Raw genomic sequence first — 20,926 nt, 5'->3', positions numbered from 1 at the left:
TGAGATGACAAAAAGCATCGGCAACTTCAATTACCTGCACTTTGCTGCCAGCCATCAGCAGGTCTTTAAAAGCAATTCTCTAGTGGTTCTGAAGAGGGAATCTCTCTCTGTCACAATGAAGTAAGGTTTTATCCAGATGATTGACCAGGAGGATATTTACTTCTGCTGTGATTCATGGCCAAACAATGCCCCCATTTTATTGCTCCTTAGTCTCCCCTTCTTTTCATTTCGCCCACATCTCATTCATCTATCTACATCTTCCTCGTGTGCTGATACAGTCATGAATTTCCATGTGTTTTTTAATCGACTGCTGTTCTGCCACTTGGCACCACATGAAGGGAGGAACAACAACAGCGGATTGCGATGCTTCATTTATCTTTATTAATCAGAGGAGAGACTGTTGAGCACGGGAGGGGGTCAGGCGTGTGCTGTAACAGCTGGGTGAAACACACTTCCTGTCACTTCAGAAACACTCTCGCACGCGTATTCAAATTGCCTCATATTTGCGCGTCATGCATCGCCGTTTGAAAGGGCTCAGAATGACTTCCAGTCGCTTGATGTTCAGAGGAAATTATCTTTGGAAATGACCTGGAACCTCAATCCTAGAAAACATGAAAGAAGATAAATGTATTTATATATAAATATTTGACTCGAAAACAAGAATCTGTATTAACAAGTAAGGAAAAAAAAAAAAAAGGGACGTTTCAACCGGAAATCAAAAGTACATATTTTTCCTCTTACTGTAGTGCTATAAGTCCATCTAAATTGTTTTAGTGGTACGGATATCAGCTGTAGTGATGTCAGCCTTCTCTAAAAAGGGCCTAAGCTAAGCTAAGCTAACCACAGTTTTGCAGAAGGCAGACATCTTTACGTTCGATACCTCCAAAACTCTGCATCGAGGTGGATAAATGGCACTGAAGATAAGACGAACACCGCATTTTTGGTTTTAGGGTTGAACTGTTCCTCTAACTTAAACATATATGACCCTCACATCCCCATTTTTAGTGGACGGCAGCTGGTCGTGCTGGTCTTCATGGTCCAAGTGCTCTGTGACGTGCGGAGGGGGACACTACATGAGGACGCGAACCTGCAGTAACCCCCCGCCGGCTTACGGAGGGGACATCTGCCTGGGTCTGCACACTGAGGAGGCACTGTGCAACACACAAGTCTGTCCAGGTACACACACACACACACAGACACACACACCTCAGTGATAAGCAGCTTAGGGCTCTGACTCGGCCACCAATCCATCACAGGTTCATTGCTTATTTTCTTTAGTCTCTCGGAGGGCACTCACGCATGACTAATGTGCAACTGAGGGCAGACACACACACACACACACACAGTTCAAACCCACACACACACACATATATGGACGCACACTGGACAGGCTGTGAGATGTGCTGTCATCCCCGTTTCTAGAGAGCTGGTCCAGCTGGTCGGAGTGGTCCCACTGCGACTCCAACGGGGCCCAGATGCGTGTGCGTCACTGCGACGTCCTGTTTCCCACCGGAAACCAGTGCTTGGGAAACAACAGCGAGACCAGACCGTGCTCCCCTGACTCCAATTTTATACCAGGTGATTTCACACACACACACACACACACACACACACACACACACAGTCGCCTCTTCTCTTCGGGAAAGTGTTCGGCACTCTTTTGCATGACTAAACACACAACTTTGAGCACACACACACACATTCTGCGCCACCTGCCACCATATGCCCACAGCGGTAATTCAGTTCATTTCCAAGAATCCTGCCATAATGAAATACGTTATTGATCCCTCTGAGGAACTCCTTGCAGGTCAGAGGTCAGGTTCAGCGTCAGGGCAGCGCCTTTGGGGATGGTTTGGATTAGTGTCTAGCTGAAGGACTCCTGAGTGCGGTAGGTGATTACACGGGGGCGTGAACCCGGTTGCCACACTTAAGGGCTGTTCTCCCTACTCATTCCAACAACCCCGCTGCTATATTAGTTTCATTATGAGCCTAGGAGTCTTGTCAGGCCATGCAAAAAGCACTTACAGCAGCAGTTTTACTTTTCCTTTTTTTTCTTTTCAAAAGCTGGACGGAAATAGAGAAATGGCTCCTGTGTGCTGTTTTCTGTACCCGGTCATATAAGCATTTTAACTCTTACTTTACTATGTCTAGTGTCCATGTTTATGTGACCCGCTGCCCATTAATAATGCAACCTTTTTCTTAATGTAACTCTAATGGCAGCAGTAAGGAAAAAGTGCGTGGGGGTTTTATCGTTGTTTATTAACAACGGAACGACTCCTTTAAATGTCAACTCAATTTAATTAACAACATTGAGGCTAGACGACTTGCGTGAACATTATATTTTTAGTAAAGTGGTGAGATAAGATCAGCGTCACCATTTCAAGCTGGCCCTTTTTCACACAGCACATTCTTACATTCTTACAATGATGATAGTTGCAGATTTACCACTCAAAATGTCAAAACAAAAGACTCCTTGATTTCAGATGTAGTCAAAATGACAACCGTCGCAGAGCTGCAGCTTGCGAGCTAATTAAGCTAATGTTGGCTTGATGAGCTGTTTGACTTTTTAATGTTGCAAGCACACTCGTTTTAAAATGAGAACGTGGTGAAGGGGTCTTAAAATATGCACTTTATGTCTTCACATCAGGATAACACTAAAAACCTGAGGCTATAAAGCTGCACGTCCCGGGGAAAAAGTTAGTAATAGTAATGCTAAATGATGAAACAATTGCTTCTTTTTATTGCAGCGGAGAGCCGCTTAGTGCCAGTAGCCTGTTATCAGTGTGATAAGAAGACATGTAAGATCAGACTGTTGTGTGTTTGGCTAACGTAATATTGGCTCGGGTTTCCAGATTGCAAGTGTCCACAGATGAAATAAAGAGCAGCTGCTAACACTGACATAAACACTGATAGCCTCAGGAATTGATACGTCATAGAGTAGAGATGCTAATTATAGAATGGCTTGATTTTAAAGTAACCCCACAAACTTAACTCCTTAGCTAATGATGTGCTCCCCAGCCTTGGTAGTGAGGTTTCGTTACAACTGTAGTAACTAGAAAAGCTAATTAGCCAGGCGTGCTAACAGTACAGCTTACGGTGGTGGAAATAAGGGGCAGGGCCAACCATGATTGCCAAGGGAAACAGAGATGAATCTTATAATTCATTTTAAAACATCCACACGCTTTATTGCAACTTTATATGGCTCATTGTATTGGTGGACTCAGGGGGGTTGCAGGGTGATATTTGCCCCCCCTGGTGGCCCCATGTTTGAAAGAAACACTGCGAGTGTGCCCTGTGTTGACTGTAAATATTTCACAACTTTCTGCATGCCAGTGCCCTTTTTGTTCTCTGTTGCCCCGCCCCTCAAACATCCTGACTCCGCCACTGGCTTATTGTTGGTTATATTTCTGTGATGCTGCAGGATAAAGGAAAAACCATACAGACGACTGACACGCTCTTTACTAGAGACCTTCAATCAGCCATAACTAATAAGTTCCCCACGTTTGTTTGATGATGATGCGAACAACACCCTGATACAGAGATGCGATTGATCTTCTGCCTGTATACGAATATTATATTATATATATATATATATATATATATATATATATATATATATATATATACACACACACAATCTTGAAGGAGAGGGCTGAAAAATAACAATCTGGACACTCCAACATCTTTTCTCAATCCATCTCACTTCAGTCTTGTGCACACTGGTTAAACGTGCTAAGCTAACAGCTGTTTAATGCTTCCTGAAAACATTCAAGTTTAGAAAGTTAAAACCTACATTAACAGCTTATAGAACCACATATCCTGCACACACCATTTGTATTGATATCTGCTTAGACAGGCATCAGCCCTATTGACAGCTAGTAATGGGAGACACTCCAGAGCATTGATCCCAACTACACAGAGAGATCGTTAAAACCCCTCCCTGCAACAAAGGATGCTAATGTTATTACAGCTGTGCACATTTGGATAGAGTTGCATATTCATGAGTGACAGAGTTCTCAAACTTCGGGAGTCGTTAATTATTAGACAGAACAAACATTTGATTGAAACATAAATGTGTAACCTATCCTGTATTAATTAGCAGGGATATAATAGTCGTGAAAACTTATCACAGGGCTTTATAGAATCACCCATTTTCCTTCATACCTTATCATCCATCCCCTTTAATGGGAAAGGTAGTCCATTAAGGTTCATTAGCAGCGTCTTGTACTTCATTTCCTTTAATGAGAGCTGATACTTTTCATAAACCACTCCAGGTGCCACGGCTGTGATTAGCTCGCAGAGTTTTTTACGATATCTGTTTCATATTGAGCGCAGCTTTTCATCTCCACTCTCACCTTCAAGGGTACAATTTGTCATGCTAACAGGGACGTGTGCATGCGTCTGGTTTTCTGGCCCTAATTCTGCTGCCTTTTGCTGTTTTTTTTTCTTTCCCTTTGTCAGAAGTCTCGATTGCACGCTCCAGCCAAGAGGAGAGGCGCTGTGGAGGTAAATTTTAGCGTGTGTGTGTGAGAGATAGAGAGTGTGTGTATGTGTGTTGGGGGGGGAGATGGGAGGATAACACCTGGCGTTGCACATGTACAGCATCTTTAGCAATGAGACAGCTTTCTAATCCTGCTTAACGGCGTATAAATCCAGCTGGAAACGTCCCCAAGATGCGTTCAAGAAAAATGACTATCTGATTATATCTGGAGGTAGTCAAAGATGGACTGTGTGAAATTAGTCAAGTTTTTTTTTATTTTTTTTATATGCTGCACAGCACTTCTCAAGCCCTGAATATAATATCCTCCCCAGAATATTAACGTAAACTCGAGGCAGCACAGCAGACGCCACAGACTGCACTGTAACATCGTAGCTCGGCTATGGGAAGGAAGGAAAACCTTCAGCCACGTTAAATGACCAGAACACTGCAGTTTCCACTGTTACAGTTGGAGTTTGAACAAATCAATAAAGTCACTTTTAACAGTGCCATCTTACCGCCAAGTTGCACAGCCCAAATATGAGAATGCAATAACCCACTCGAGGAGAGGTGAGACTTTTTGGGACCTTTTGTGCCCCCCCCGCCCCCCCCCCCCCCCAGCCTGCCTCAACATTATTTATCCTGCTGGAGGAGGGAGTGCTGCAGCAAACAGACAGTGCTCAGGGCAAAAACAAACTATTGTTCTGTGCTATACATTTTTTAACATGTATAAATAGAAGTCAGTGCAGGACTGCACTCTTGACAAAAAAAAATAGTTTGAGACTGAAACTTTTTGGACTATTCAAGCTTAAGTATCCACTAAACATGATGCTCTGTGGGGATTGCTCTTGTTACATATTCTATTTATTTGATAACTTTAGTTACAGGTAAAGGCACACTAATTCTGCTTTTTTTAAATGTGCATTTTTTAATCCGTCATCCGATAAAAACCAAACACAACACAGAGACCTGGCACACTGATTCCGAGGAGTTTCTTTTAATATTTATTGTGAAAATTCGCAATATGAGACAAAATGGAGTTGATAAGCGGTGAAGATGAGTCTGTAGTTCTCTCACCTCTTGAAAGCTACGGAATTATCCCGATTGCTTCCAGTTGTATTTCATGATGTCATGACACACACGCAGATACACACTACACAAACATCGCATTACATTGTTAGTATCCAAATGATGCCATCAGAAAAGTGCTGGTTTCACCTGGAGCCAAAGATATTGGTCAAGCTCATGGCCAAATCGTTTTCCTGTGGTCAGTCTGTTTTATCACACTACGGTGGCTCTGAGTAGCCAAATAACCCTCTAAACAACTATGACAGGTGCAAAAAATATAGAAAATCAAAATTGTTCTGAATGAATTGATGACGGACGCGAGTTAACATGATTGGCACCACATGGGGTTGTACTTCTTTTTATACCTGCTGCTATTTTGGACCAAAGTAAAATGACTTGGTGTGCGAAAGCCTTCACGTTGCTGATTGCATTCTGCATCAGGGCTGAATTAGTGCATTTCAAATTCATGTATTTTCTCTGCAATCAGGTGAAAATGGAGTACTGTTTTCCATATTCCAAAGAAGACAGAAAATAAGATCCGCTAATCAGCTGACCCACTGTACTCAGTATATACATGCCTTTACTTACATGTATTTATTATCAAATACTTTAAGACTTTAGCCCAATTACTGTTTGTGTGGATGACAATCACCTTAACCAAAGTAATACGTTTACATGATATCTTTACTTTTAATACAACCTTTGGGTACATTTTAAAACACCTGGGACTGTGCATTAACAATACTGATACCAAAGCAGCTTTTATTGCGTTTGACTTCCGTTGTTGTGGAAAAATGATTTTAAGAAGTACAGTGAATAATGAAAAGTTCTACCTGCTTTCATTAATGACCAAACACGTGATACAGCAGCATTTAAAAATACATTGAGTAGCATAGTTTTCTTTATTTTATTTCTTTTCTTGATGTTTTCAAAAAAAAAGAAACATTTTTTTTACAGCAGCCTCTGTCAATGACACAGTCGGCATTATTGCAGAAAAAAAAGCTGGAGGAATTGTTACAGTAATGAAGATAAATGTGTACAAAATCTAGTTTAAAGTCGCGGGTGAATGCCGGATAAAAGCAGGGCGCAGTGTTGCCCAACACGTACACGTATTTCATCCGTGATATAGAGTAGGTCCCGACAGCGCAGAGTAAGAACAGAGCGAACTGAAGAGACAGGGAAAAAAAAATTCTTCAACAGTCCCAGAGCGTCTTCTTTATTGCAGAGCACTCCATTATTACCATATGAATTGCAGCCTCAATTACCACTTCCACGCGTGCGAACTGACAGAGAATCACCCCTTCCCTTTTCCTCTTCCAGACTTCAACCTCTTCCACATGATCGCCGTGGGGCTCAGCAGCTCCATCCTCGGCTGCCTGGTCACCCTGCTGGTGTACTCGTACTGCCAGCGCTACCAGCAGCAGTCGCACGACGCCACCGTCATCCACCCCATCTCGGCCGCCCCGCTCAACACCAGCATCACCAACCACATCAACAAGCTGGACAAGTACGACTCGGTGGAAGCCATCAAGGTCTGTGGGCAGGTTTGCTCCGTGGGGGGGTTGTGGGGTTCACTGCGGGTCACGCTCGACAGGACACGTAGAGCAGCACTTTGTAACACATCCCTGCTGTTTGACTTAATCTATGGATGCCACACTTTGAGTCAGTGCCCTTCTTCCTCCAGTGTCGGTGGTGATTAAACACACCTCTTTACTGCATGACTGTCACTGTCACGCCACCTCCTGTCGTGCACCGACGCTCTCCAGTCGTGTAACAGATAGGCAGTTGTGCGTACATCCTCTCTCTGCGTGTGCTCCTCTGCTGTGTGTCTCAGTGTGTGACTTTGTTCTGTGTCAGTGGTCATACACTGCTTTCTCATGACATACTAATGCAATTACAGTACTTGTTAGTGCGTGGGTAGGTAGTCAGCGAAGGCGCTCAGCATCTGCACTTTTTCCCAGCTTAGACAGGTTTCTTGGTGGCATTACTGCGTCCTCAATTGCAGACGGTCGGATGTAGCAGAGCCGGTGACAGAGATCCAACTCCTCAAACAGCCTCTTATCTGCTCATACATCAGGCCTTTTAATGCCAGACTGAGCTGGTGATTAATGCTTGTCCACAGCTACTTCAAGCTCCAGCTGGGCTTTTTTTTTTTTTTCTTTCTTTTTTCAAGGATTCCCAGTGCTCTGTGTTAAAGGGTGTTTCAACCACTTTAACACACTGTGCATTTGTTTAGCCCCACAAAGGAGCTTCAGAAGCAATGAATCTGGTATCATGAGATTATACCATTAAAAGAATTAGCCTCAAAATATTCTTAGTAACTACATTTGTGAGATAGTCTGGCACCAGCAGGCCACTTAAAGGCTCTGGAGAATAAATGGTCTTCCTGTTGATAAGCAGCTACTGGATATATGCAGCGCTACATGGCGTGAATCATTGTTAGAGGGAAGCTTAGCTTGATTTAATTGCCAACTTACTGCTACTACGCCTGTCAAGCATTCTATTCTCACACTGCAGATATGCAGTTCTTAATAGTAATCATAAAAGTGAGAGATTAGGCATTATAAACGTGTAGTTACTTTTGAATGGATCATTGAATTCAAACAGAAAAGAAATCACTTCTTTTTCAGATATTAGCCTGTTAGCTGTTACCACTGTAGCTAGCTTGTCAAGCTAACGCTAGCTTCACATGTTGTTTGTTTCTCCAACTTGTTTTTAGTCTGCGCTTAATGGTGCTTTACAAGATTCCGTACCTAAAAACATTAGACCAAAGTTAAGGCACCAAGGAAAAATGTCACCACCCTGACCAGCTGATGATCCGTGGAAAGGAGCCAGAAACCAGCTCAAGTTCAATACAAATAAATATGCAACATAACCCTGTAAAGCTGCTTTGCTCACATACTTATTTTAAGGATAAAATAAAGAAGCTTCTGGGCATTATGTTTGTCAAATGTAACATAAGCTGAGGTCTAAGCTAATCACAATAGAGCTGCTAATGTTAGCCTGAACTCTAATAGCATGGGAAAATACCCAGTGGAAGTAGTTGTAAACTGCTTTCTGAATGTAGCTATTACCCAACGTGCTAATGCAGTCAGGTGACGATGTTGCCTCTGAGGTCACTCAGTTGCCGTTTTAGGTGCTAAGCTAATAGCTGAACTGGCTAACATATGCAGCTTACGTTAAAGCTGACCAACCGTTTTCTAACTGTGAAGGTGCTCATTGTAACCTGGGCTTTTTTTTTCCTGTAAACAGTTATCCCACAAGCAAATGTAGGATAGTAAATAAATGATGTGTCAACTCACACTCACACTTTAAGATTTACCGATGTAGGTAGTAAGCTAATAGCCAAACTTGCTGCTCATCTGAGATCTATCTCTGCAGTTTTCTTACACTTTGAAATGTAGCCGTTCTGCAGCCTGGTATATATCAAAATGCAGAGGAATCCAAAGCTAAGACTTCGACACTGTTAGAGATCTTCCAAGTTTTACTCTGAAGTAAAACTTTCGGTATTTAGTCAGCTTGATTTTACTGTATTATATTGATCAATCATCATCTTGTGTTTGTTTACGTTTGATATCCTCAATTCTATCAGAGAAGCTCTTCAGTGTCAGATGAATATTATAAACTTAGTGAATACATGGATCTCTGTTTGCAAAACTGCTTCACGGATATTGAAAGTGTTTTGTGCCGCAGAAAGAACAGATCCTCTGGCTCGGAGCAAGCGTCCCCGAATGTAATTTCATTGCGGGATAAAGGTGTGAGGAGCGTTCATCTGTCATGCAATTAGAGTCAGGAGCAGAGAGCATAATTCGGTTAGTTCAGTTGCAAATAGCGCTGGATATGAATATAGACAGTCGATGTGAAAATACAAAAGGAGCCGTATGACGAATGAACAGTGTCTAATTTTTTTTTCTAAAGCACAGTCTGCCTCCGACCGTCACTCGCTGAGCCTAAACAGTTCGGATGCTGCAGTGAATTTTAAACCATTAAGTGTGCAGAACCTTAATGTGCCTCCTTTGAGCGTTTATAGGCAGGACTGATGAACACCTGATGCCATGCTTTAGAGTTTTTTTTTCCCCGGCTCAAATCCTGATGATCCTAGTCACAATGTGTCGTAGATGCTGGTGTCTTGGCCAGCTGGTGTATTTCCAGCAGACTGACGTCACCACTGATCTGTAGTTTCATGTGCAGCTGATCATATTTCCAGGCTTGAGACAGAGCGTGGCCTTGGGGTTTTTCTTTGAGGATGACTCTTGCCCATTCCTCTCCTCCCTGCAGCCAGATGTGTCGGTACTCTTGCCCTTGGACGACCCCGCCATGCACCAGCCTCTCTCTGCTAACATGGGGGTGTCCATGCGCGGCCTGGAGATTTTCTACTAACCACTGACCTCTACAACGTCCCGCCTCTTGACCCCCCCAACAGCTCTTTCACCCCAACCACTACTACTTCCTCTTCCCCACCGTGCCCCGCCCTTCCACTTCCTGTGGCACTTCCTGTGTGTGGCAGGTTGGAGTACAGACTCTAGTTTCTCTTTCACCGCTCAGACCCCCATCATCCCTCCATCATGACCCCCACCCCCACACATCTCCCGCCCGGCTTGTGAGAAGGCAGTGTATCCCCGCTTTTTTTTTTTTCTGTGCCTCCATTTGCATGTTCTTTTTCTTCATGTTTGTCTCGTTTTTGTCCTCTATTTTTTTTACTTGATTGTTTTGATTTGATGGGTTGCGGACGACAACTTCATTGTGATGCTGTTTCATTATGCTCCTCTGTTCCCTCTCGATCACTAATGCCACTTCATAGTTGAGGCAAATTTTGTTTACTGCGCCAGAAAACTCAAATGTAATCATTCTCCAGCCAATTAAGCAGGTTTAAGGCGAGGAGACAAAGTAGATAATGCTAACAAGCACCGCAGCACAGCTGTTTAAAAGCAGCCATGGGGCCACCTGCGGAGACACATAACCGTCTCCGGGGCTGCGGGAGTGTTGATTACAATCCCTCTGTGTGCAAATCACATAATGGGAAAAGAGGCAAAATATATGAGTTTTTTGTCCGGCATGCTCGTTCCCTATCAGTGTCAGTCTGAAACATCCGTCAGCCGCAAATGCAGCATCATCAAGTGTTCAATTACACTGCCCCAAGGGACTGCCGGCACACGCTCCCAGACTACGACAGACTGGATATGAACACATCCATTTGGCAAATTGCTGATGTTGTATTGAGCACCACATCAGAAGCTCATTCCATGTTTACCGTGTCACGCAGGCACAGAGAAGACGCCCTCATGGCTCTTCCTTATTGTTTAACGGAGAAGAGGCCCCCCTTTGATCGATTTTTATGGTCGGGATTGTCCTAGAGGGCCAGCAATCCAAGGGCCATAAAAGCTGCTGATGCTGGGTATTAGGGATGACAGAGGTGGACATACGGACACGCATTGGAAAAAAGTTTAGCCCTGTGGTGGCTTATCATTTCTCCAGCCCTGTTTGCAAATGCTTTGACCTTGCTCTGTGAAATGTATGTTTCATTCACTGAGCGGCCTCCCCATTGATTTGTCTTGCTCCCCCCCCTTTTTTGTTGGTGTTTTGGGCTAGATGGATTTGCTTTTTACCTCGCCATCTGGGCTGAATAATCACTTGATGCAATGTGTCGCAAACAAGTCCGTACTGACTCCTCTCCCTTTTCTCCTTTCCATCTATTCTTTTTTTTTCTTCTTTTTTTTATCCCCCAGGCCTTCAACAAAAACAACCTGATCCTGGAGGAAAGAAATAAGTACTTCAACCCACAGCTTGCCGGGAAGACATATACCAACGCATACTTCACCGACCTCAACACCTACGATGACTATTAACCCTCGATTCAGCAGTTCAGACTCCATACCATAGAGAGGACGCCAACCCTTTCATCCATTTTTTTTTGTTGACTGTATTCTTTTCTGTGTGCTTTGTATTGAGATTCGTGACACCATGCGTGGGATAGTCCCACTCTTACATATGTAATGTAAAAACAGACACACAGCGTTGCCAACAGAGGGAAAAATCGCCCACATTCTCTCAGGTGCCTTGGGGTACGCTCGGAAAGCTCATATTTTTTGACTCTCGCTGAGAAACGGACAACTGGATTTCCCGACGTGGACAAAAAAAAAAAGGGAACAATTAAGAACTCAATGAAACTGTGGGAAAAATGTGATCCCTTTTAACTTTCCTGTGACGCCTCTGAAAAAAAAAAAGGAAAAAAAAGAAGACCTGTATTTGTAATGATGGGAAATAACCACAAAACCGCTTTGCATGACTTCATCTGACGTGTTTTTCTCTGTTTTCGTTTTGCATGGTTGGTCGCATTCCAGGGTTTGGGGGACTCGAGCCTTTTTTCGCTGGTCTTTGGTTCGGGGCTGGTTTTGGAAGTCATGAAAGCGAAGACTGTGGTGATGCCTAGTGGCTTTTTACTATTTACTGCTGCAGCAACCTCCAGACGGATCAATATCAATCCACCCCCACCCCGAGTCCTCGAATCAGGATGTAGATATTTGAAGTCTGTGGTCAAGTTTGTCCATTTCTTTTGTTTTTTTCTTCCTGTTACAGGCTCTCGCAGCTTGCAGTGATTGAACTTAAAGTTTTTTTTTTGTTTTTTTTTTCATTTGCTTTTAAAGGTAAAGGTAAATATGTTTTGTACAGGAAGTTAAGTTTGAAGCCTATGTCTGTAGTTTTCTAAATACATTTATTCAATGTATCAAGTGTTTAAAGAATAAAAACATTTCCTTTTGAAAAAAAGAAAGTTTATGTGCATTCTGAAAATTGGGAGATTTCTCATCAGCCCGCATCGAGTTCAGTCTTTGTCACCGTACTTTTTATATTTTTTGTAAAAAAAAAAAAATAATAACAATGATGTTTTTGAATTTTGATAGTGTTCGCTCTTCCTTTTGGCTTCTGAGTTCAGTATGTATTTGTGAGAGCAGGATGTTAATGGCATTTACTGTACAGACGGCGCGTAGCAACAAAAAGGTTGTTCTCCTGAACCCCCGACTGGAGTGCTACTCATATTACTATAAGATGAAATCCATTCATCAAGTTGAGATATTTCTGTTTCAGAGTGTATAACCAAATATTAGGTTATTCAACGGCTCAGTTGCAACTAACTCTTTTTACATGTTTGCTTGTGTTACTGTGCATAAATTAAAAACTGCTTCGTACACAACAGACTTGTCAGAGTGTGAGTTCTGGATGTGTTTTTTTTTTTTTTTTCTCCCCCCCTTTCATTTGTGAATCTTTGATCTCCCAGAGTTTTATCTCCTCTGCTTTTATGACACACAGAGATAGCTTCAGCTGGAGTGATATAAAGCACTCAGTTGCAAGTGAGAGACACTTCTGCCTGCTGTGGTTTGCTCTGACAACTTCAGAGACTTTGATATTCCTCCGGCAGAACACTGTAAAAACCACAGCACTGTAAGCACTCAGTGGCACTTCATAAATCACTCAAAATCAGAGTGGAAGTCCCTCCACCCGTTTTTTTTTTTTTTTTTTTTTTTTTAAAGGGAGTCTTCAGCAGGGCCCTGCGGTGACAAATGGCATCGGCAGCAGTGGAAGGATACCTGAAGGATACAAATCGCGTGCGGCAGCAGGGTAAAGGTGGAGCTGGTTTGGGGGGGGGGCGCGCTGTCTGAAGTCCAAACTCTAATCTGTATGATGGGGTGTAACACCACACACAGCGCTGTTCTCCATCAACCTTCAACCTGACGGCCCATCTGTGTGCAGAGGGTAATGGAGGGGGTGTTATTAATCACCACACTGTTTGGTTGGTTGGATGGAGGGGAGGTGGGGGGTTGCTGAGGCAGCCCAACGTACGTACCTAGCACTGTTTGCTCCAGAGAATCAATCTCTCTACCTCGAGTCCGTTCGTGCTACCTGAGGAAGCGATGCAGCAGTCGTCACGCGGACGGTTGTGTATGCACACATACAGAGTAGAGGTCAGCGGGTGTGTATGCAGGTGAGATGCTGAAAATAGGCACATTTCTCTCTCAATCGTGGTTCTTCTCACGATGCAGTTTCAGACTATGTGCGTGTTGGATAAAACAGCCATTTGTTCCACACTGACCACACCAAATGTTGACTGATGAGTCATTAGTGGATGCACACATAATGTATGTTTCCTCCAGAGACACACACCTGCACCTACAACCAGCAGTGCGGAAGCTTTCCTCAGCAATTTTGCTCATTCCGCGCATTTGTGAGCAACATGAGCTATGCAGTTCGTGGCTATGTGTGACATTCCACTTTGACAGCAGCGCCAAGGACAATGAATGACTTTCCCAAAGTGGCATTCAGGGACCGCTAAAGGTCACAGCTAAAGGTCGCAATAGCAGGACTTGCGCTTGTCAGGGAAACGGACTGCGTGAGTGCTTGCGTGGGTATAAAGAAGTCAAAGTCAGATGTGTCTCGCAGGATGAGACGGACTCCAATCTGCCTCCTGTTTTACGTAGGCTTAAGTGACATGCCAACATACATTTTGGTCCAAACTGAAATATCCCAACATGTGCGAAACGGAATGCTATACAGTTTTGAACACACACTCATGTTCCCCAGAGGATGAATCCTACAGACTTTGGTGATGACCAACTGCTCAGAGTTTTCACTTTGGAGAAAAATTTGACAGGACAAGACATTCATGGTTCCCAGATGATATATCCTCTTAACTTTAGTGATCCTTGAACAATTACTCCAGCACCACCATGAGGTTGACATTTACTGTTTGTAGTTAAATATCCCAACATGTACTGGATGAAAGGCTCTTAAATTTTGTGTTGACACTCATGTTCCGCAGAGGATTAAACCTACAGATGTTGGTGACACCTTGTTTTTTTCTCTAGCGTCTCCATTAGGTCAAAGTTTCCAAATATCTTGACAGTTAACGGATGAATTGGTACAAAGTTAAGACAGTCATGGTTCCTAGGTGATATATCCTGCTTTATAGTGACAGAGATTGTGATACTCTAATGACACCCGTATCACCACCATGAGGTTGACATTTGCTGGTAGTAGTGAAATATACTAACAACCACTGGATGCAGTGCCTCTGGAGAAGGGATTCAGGATCTTCATCTAGTGCTCATGAGCTATAGATTCCAATTTGTCTGACTGACATCCCATCAGCTGTACTTTCCCAATATGATTAGCGAATATTTGTATGTAAACACACTAAACCAAGATGGTGAAAATGGTAAACACTATACCAGTGTGTAAGCACTGTCGTTTTGAGCACGTTACCATAGTCACTTTAGCATTTAGCTCAGCATTAGCCACAAAGCTGCGAGAATGGCTGTAACACCTTACTTCTTTACAAAAGTTTGCAGCAAAAATGTGTGAGTTTAAGCGGCCAAATGTAACTTCCTGGAGAAAGATAGTCGATTATTGAATCTCATCCCTCAAATACTGACGCTTCGGGTCTGATTGGAGCTGCCAGACTACAAGTTGTGAAATAAATAAAGAAATAAAATAAAATATGAATTTACAATTAAAGTATTATGTACAAGTACCATTAAATGGGCAATGCTGTACATTTTTACCTGTATATCAAGAACATTGTCAGCTGTCATTTTAAGGTTTTGATCATGAATTTGCAAAACAAGTAAACTGATAATACAGAAAAATGTAAATGTTTATGAAAAGGTCAGCTGTTTAATTAGTATAACATCAATCAATGACTTGAAGCTTATGAATACATCTCATCATCCTTGATAAGCTCATGATCCCAATTTTGAAGAGTTCAAATTTAATCTTTACAACAATATCAATAACATTATTGACCCATAAGAATCCCGTCCAGACTGAGAATGCCATGCTTATTTTCTTAACATTTGTTTTGATTGATGCCCTCATGATGCCACCTGAATACAAAACACACTTCCTATAAATATCTTTCTGCAAATATTATCCAGTCCTCTCTGCGCATGTAACCATTTAGCTCATGAAGCATTCAGGAGCTCTGTTAATAAGCAGCCTGTGTACAGAGGTCTGTGAGTGGCAAACAAGGTGAGTGAGTGAGATTGTTCCTGTCGGGCAGGTAACAGAGCGTGAACATCCCATTAAACACCTCTCTTTTTTTTCCTCTCGAGACCCAGTTATTCTCTCATTCACATGGATCACCGTGCTTTTACACCAGCCTCCCTGAACACCACACCATCCTGTAATATCAGCAGGACTAACTACACAAATGGCCACAAATTATGTCCCCCGACTGAAAGTGTCTAATGAAGTTATTCAATGCCAGTGGTTCCTCCAGCCAGAACTGTTTAGTCGTTGTTTGTGAGAGAGAATTAGAGGAGGTTAAAGGGGCACTAATGGCGTTTTCTTCACTAGCACTTTTGGCCGTGCCGAGTCGTACTGAGCCGCGCCGACATGCTTTTCCATCCCTAGCTTTCTTATCGAAAGTGTTCAACCGAGCCGCACCGGTGATGGACCTTCTCTGGAGTATAGCCAAGCCGTAACAAGCACCTGTCTCCCCCATCAAGGCGTTTTTTTAAAAAGTCTGTGTACTCATCTCTCAGTACTTTTGTAGCTTCTAACTAAATCTCTTTATTTTCTCTCGTCACGTTTGTGCTTTCAAACATCTGCTGTGTTTTACTGTCTCGTCGTGTTCACCTTCAGCTGCTTCAGCTGTCATGTTTATTTCCTGCTGCCGAAAACACAGCGTTTCCTGTAATCCTGCTTGATAGTAGAGTTCAAATGACTAAGCAACGGGGGGCTTTAATTGTGGAGAGGTTGAAATGAAAATGAAACATGTTAGTAATTGAAGCAGAGACACTTTGTTAGTGGTGATTCTTCATTAGTGCTGCCTGGATTGGGACAAGCGCGTCATTGGTTTAAGTCAAAGTGAGTAGAGCCAGGCTAGAAGATGTAAAGGTGTAATGGGGTAAGTAGTTTTGGAAAAGAAATTCAAGCTTTAATCTACTTTATAAATGAATGAGGTAAAAATGCATACTGAGAAGTATAAATTCCATAACTGGATGAACTATTTGAGGCTAGAGAGGTGGCGGGGTCTGCCAAATATAAACGTAGTAAAGCGGTATAAAAATTGTGTTGTCCTGTAAGGTCAGTCTTCTTCTTCCGATTACAAACAATCTAAGTCTGGCGGTGCGGTGCACTCTCAGAAATGTTCTTAGGGAGTGAAAAAAAAAAAACATGATGAATGTATTGTTGTGTTATGTTAGTATGAGCCGGGAGAAGTGATGGAAGTAGATGTTGACTAAACAACCCCAGGGAAGACTGAAGACTACTACAATTTATGAGCTGTCATAAATGTTGTGTTTCTTTTTTTTTTCGGTTGGAAAATAACAGTGATTACAGACGCCTGTCGTGCAGTTGACTCTTTGAGCAGGGGGGTGTTGGGGGGGGTTACGGTTGGTACACTTTTATCTGCGCACGCAGACGCAGACATTTTAAATTAGTTTTCACAGCATAGCAGTGCTGAGGTGCAGCTTACCTTCCACTCACTCTCTATCTGTTTCCACCTGAGGACGAGGTGAGGCCCTGTGGATTTGCCACTTTATTTGTTGTTACTTTGAGGCTGTAAATAGGCCGGCTTCGACATGCAGATTCTTTAACTACTCCCCGATGCATTAGAGCGTCCCCTTAAGTACATTCTCTCTCTGTGCTTGTGTATTTTGAGGCAAACATTCCTTAATGCAGCTTCGCTCCAGATTAACGCTCCTACATATTCAAAGCAAACAGATGAGAGAGATTTTTCAAAGCGGCTCTAATCTCCATGACGCCCTTGCTGCAACGCTTAAAGTGAAATGTTTCTCACTCCATTGACGTCTTCTAGGAAAACCGTGTTTCATATTCAGAGTCCTCTGCTCATTACATTAGCATCTGTTGTTGCCCATGTAACATTCCAAGTTTCCAGATAGCGCAGCAGTCCTGCAACAAACTTCCCCAGACAGAAGGAACCTCCAGTGGTGCTTCGCCCAGACAGATATGTGTGGAGAGATCGGAAGCTGGCTCGACGCTGCCGGTTCCGTCATGCCAGACTGAAGGATGAATGTCACCGTGGGCACTAATGCCAGCTGAAGGATGCCACCATAGATACCACCCCAAGACATCTGGAATCCCAGGTGCCCGTCCCGTCGAACTCAGCTGCAGGAAGCCAACAGCTCTCGTGGATTGCCAAGAGCCTCGCGACACCGGCCAAGCCACGCTGAAGCTTATCAGCGCCACCACAACCCTTTATGGGCCTATTCACCTCAATCAAAGCTGTTATTTAGGTAACGAGCCAAGATGGCGGATATCGCTGCGCTCCAATTACCCACTATGTCTCCTCCATCTCTCTCTGCCAGCTTCCCCACAAGCCCTGATTCTCCTCAGCGTGCCCAGCTGCTCTGGCGCCGCTCCGCTTCCTCAGAGGGAGACCTTTCAGAACAGAAGGGCTCTGTCAGCGCTAGACTCGCTCACAAGGGCTATTGATGGCTGCTGTGGCGTTCGGTACAGCGGGTCTTATCAATGGCAGAAAGGTGTCCCTCAAAGTGCAGCGTCAGAGGCAAACACTGGTAAACAATGAAACCAACTGAGAGCTGCAGTCAGTTTTAATTAACGCGTTGATTGAGATGATTGCAGACATTAGACAGCACAGTCGTAATGATCATTTATGGGAAGTTCTTGATCGCGTGTCATTGGAAGAGTGTTATTACTGCCATCTGCAATGAGAATGTGCAATTATGCGTATTTTTCTATTGACACATGAAAGACACAACAAGAAATCATCTTTTCTTTGGGAGATATTGTGACACAGTGACACTGATTACTATCACTGCCGCTATGTTTTACAGCAATATAAAATCATGAAAGTACCGTTTTTTACTCTTTTTTTTTGGTATCAGTTTCGACATATTAGCCAACACAGTTTGCACTTTCATTTGTTTCAGCCATGCTGTCGTCACGGCTCGAATGTCTGTCTCTCTGTCTGTCTGCTGGTTCATCACTTTGGACTGAAATATCTCCACAACTGTTGGATGAATTGGCACAGACATTTGTCTCACGGCGCTTTCCAGGCTTTAATCAGCGGCCCGCATTGGAGTGAATAATTATATGATGATTCAGTCAGTAGCACACAATTCCTGAAACATTCAAAACAGCCACATTTTGAGGCAAAAGATGGCGGAATAGGCTACAAAATAACTTCTTCCACTCACTGCAGCATTGCCCCCGCTAGATCACCATAATACTGCTGTAGTACATGTGGTAATGCATCATATGCAAAACATCTTTGTTTATAAAATCTCAATCTTACAGGTAACAAATACTTTTATCTATCAGACAAACTTGGTGGATTATAAAGTATTAAGTTGCATAAAGTGGAAATACAAATACTTAAAAATGATATTCAAAAAAAGGATTTACAGTACCTGCACAGACATTCCCATCAGCCCATTTAAACACTAAACATCAGCATATTAGCATTGTCATTTTGAGTGTGTTAGCATGCTTACCATTAAGCTTGTTAGCTTTTAGCTCAAAGTATAGACTAGACTTTTAGCTTTAGTCACTTTTTTTTTTTTACTGTTTCAAGCGCTTTACTTGTTCCTGTAAGAGATTGTGCTTGAATATGTAATATAAACGTTGTTTTGTTACATGTGTAAACATGTGTTTACATATTTATTTTGCATTTTAGGCTAGTTAATCTAAGTGTAGATAATGAAGGCATGGGCGAGCCTACTATGGGTATATGCACAATTTTATTTAGGAAGAATAAAATCATATGTTCCTTCACAGTTTATTTTTGGCGTCTTGGCAAACAAACACAGCGAAAAGGCTCAGCGCTGAAGTATAAAGTCACTGAACGCGTCTCTGCTGGAGCGTGCCGACGACACTGCTTTTCATCTCGAGATGACTGCATAAAGGTAATTAAAGATTGATTTAATCCAAACAAAGCAATCCATTTAGGTGTCCAATTATCCTTCCAACCAGAAACAACAAAATGATGAGCCTTTAAATTGAGTTGTAGTTCATAAAAAACTCTGATTTAATCTTAACTGCAGGTAGTTTAGCTCAGACCTGGGTCATTTTGGGGGTTCTCACCAGGATGAAGTGTGAAAAAAAAAACTGTTCACATTTTAAACATGTAAATAGTTCAGGAGACAATAGCTGATCGAGATTATTTATAATGTCTCGCTTCATAGTAAACAAGCAGCACAATCTCACGACTGCCACATACTAACGAGTAAGAAGCTGCTGAAAGTGCTGTGATTATCTTAATCATAAAATCCATACCCAGAGGGAAACTATAAATGTCCTTCATTACCGTTCTGCTCCCAGCCTGACATTATATTCTGGTTATTGCGGCACAGGTGAAGGTTCTCATTGCGGCGGTCAGTTGAATCTGAAGTAGTATTCCTCCTGTTCACAAAGTGAGTATTGAAATCATCTGATTTATTTGATTAAACCTGCCGACAGTATCGCCACACGAAAAGAAGCATGCATCTATTCATGGAGAGGCCCAGAAGAGCTGACATCCAGAGGAAAGTGACAGCATTTTAGACGGTGGACTGAAGGCTACACTGATAGTTTCGGGATAAATAGAGATCATTACACTTAATTTTCATGTTTGCTCTGTATTAGCGGTGCTGTTGCATCCACAGCAGTATTTCCTTTGAGTAAAATGGATAACCTATTTTCTCATAAATTAGGCTTCGAAATGGTCTCTGAAAGCAGCACAGACATTAATGGGTACTTTCATCTACTGTGACTGACTCAGGCTTTACAAAAAAAAAGTGATATACAACCTTTTCCATTCAAGCCATTTGTCTATGTTACCTGCAGTCTCTTTCTGCAGTTGCTCTGTGTCATTGTTCTGGAGCTGCAGCTCAGTCATGCTGCTGTTCAGGGCCTCTCTCTCAGACACAGCACGTCCATCTCCTTCTCCTCTGCTTCTTTTCCCACTGGCTGTCATCCTGAAGCCCACGGCATTTAATCTGGTTTCACGCTCGTGCTGAGTGCGCAGACAGAAGAGCAAGGGAATGTTGGAATTGTATTTGCAATCGATATAAGTGCAGTGAACAGTAGCAGTGCAGAAGAAACAAGTACATTTTTGGACACTGGCAGAAAAAAAAAAAACCTTGGAGCTTCACCAATTGCGAAATGGTTTTAAATCTGCATGATTTCTAATGGCCAGCAGGGGGCGACTACACTGAAAAAAAAATGTCACTTGATTAATTTCCCCAGGAAACAGTTTCCTAATTCGTTTCTGGTCGCAGTCGCTAGTTTCAAGTATTCTTCAAATAAAATTAGCAGTTTCAAGATCCAAGATGGCGGCTGCCGCAATGCCAGACCTCAAAGTTTTGACATTATAGTGAGTTAATAATAACAATTCAGGAATTTCAACTCCTCTAACCAAGCAGC

At 42.7% G+C, this 20,926-nt stretch overlaps 1 protein-coding gene across 2 annotated transcripts in view; it reads left to right on the top strand.

Moving 5' to 3' along the window:
* The window catches only part of sema5a (sema domain, seven thrombospondin repeats (type 1 and type 1-like), transmembrane domain (TM) and short cytoplasmic domain, (semaphorin) 5A), a 129,697-nt gene extending 116,959 nt beyond the window's left edge, over window positions 1-12,738 (top strand). The window contains exons 18-23 of one of the 2 annotated variants that reach the window (XR_005071605.1): window positions 1,006-1,176; window positions 1,423-1,578; window positions 4,462-4,506; window positions 6,866-7,077; window positions 9,824-10,052; window positions 11,272-11,407. Coding sequence is in view for 1 of the 2 variants with exons in the window: in XM_037079862.1 (XP_036935757.1) it covers window positions 1,006-1,176; window positions 1,423-1,578; window positions 4,462-4,506; window positions 6,866-7,077; window positions 11,272-11,391 (704 nt within the window). In the remaining variant the exon portion in view is untranslated. Of the gene's footprint in view, window positions 1-1,005; window positions 1,177-1,422; window positions 1,579-4,461; window positions 4,507-6,865; window positions 7,078-9,823; window positions 10,053-11,271 lie in introns of both variants that reach the window. The other variant, XM_037079862.1, reaches the window with a different exon arrangement.
* The last annotated feature ends 8,188 nt before the right edge of the window (window positions 12,739-20,926 follow it).

The sequence above is a fragment of the Acanthopagrus latus genome, chromosome 19, assembly GCF_904848185.1.
Source record: "Acanthopagrus latus isolate v.2019 chromosome 19, fAcaLat1.1, whole genome shotgun sequence".
Lineage (NCBI taxonomy): Eukaryota > Metazoa > Chordata > Actinopteri > Spariformes > Sparidae > Acanthopagrus > Acanthopagrus latus.
The sequence above is the reverse complement of the archived record's forward strand: the minus strand, read 5'-3'. Positions and strand labels throughout refer to the sequence as shown.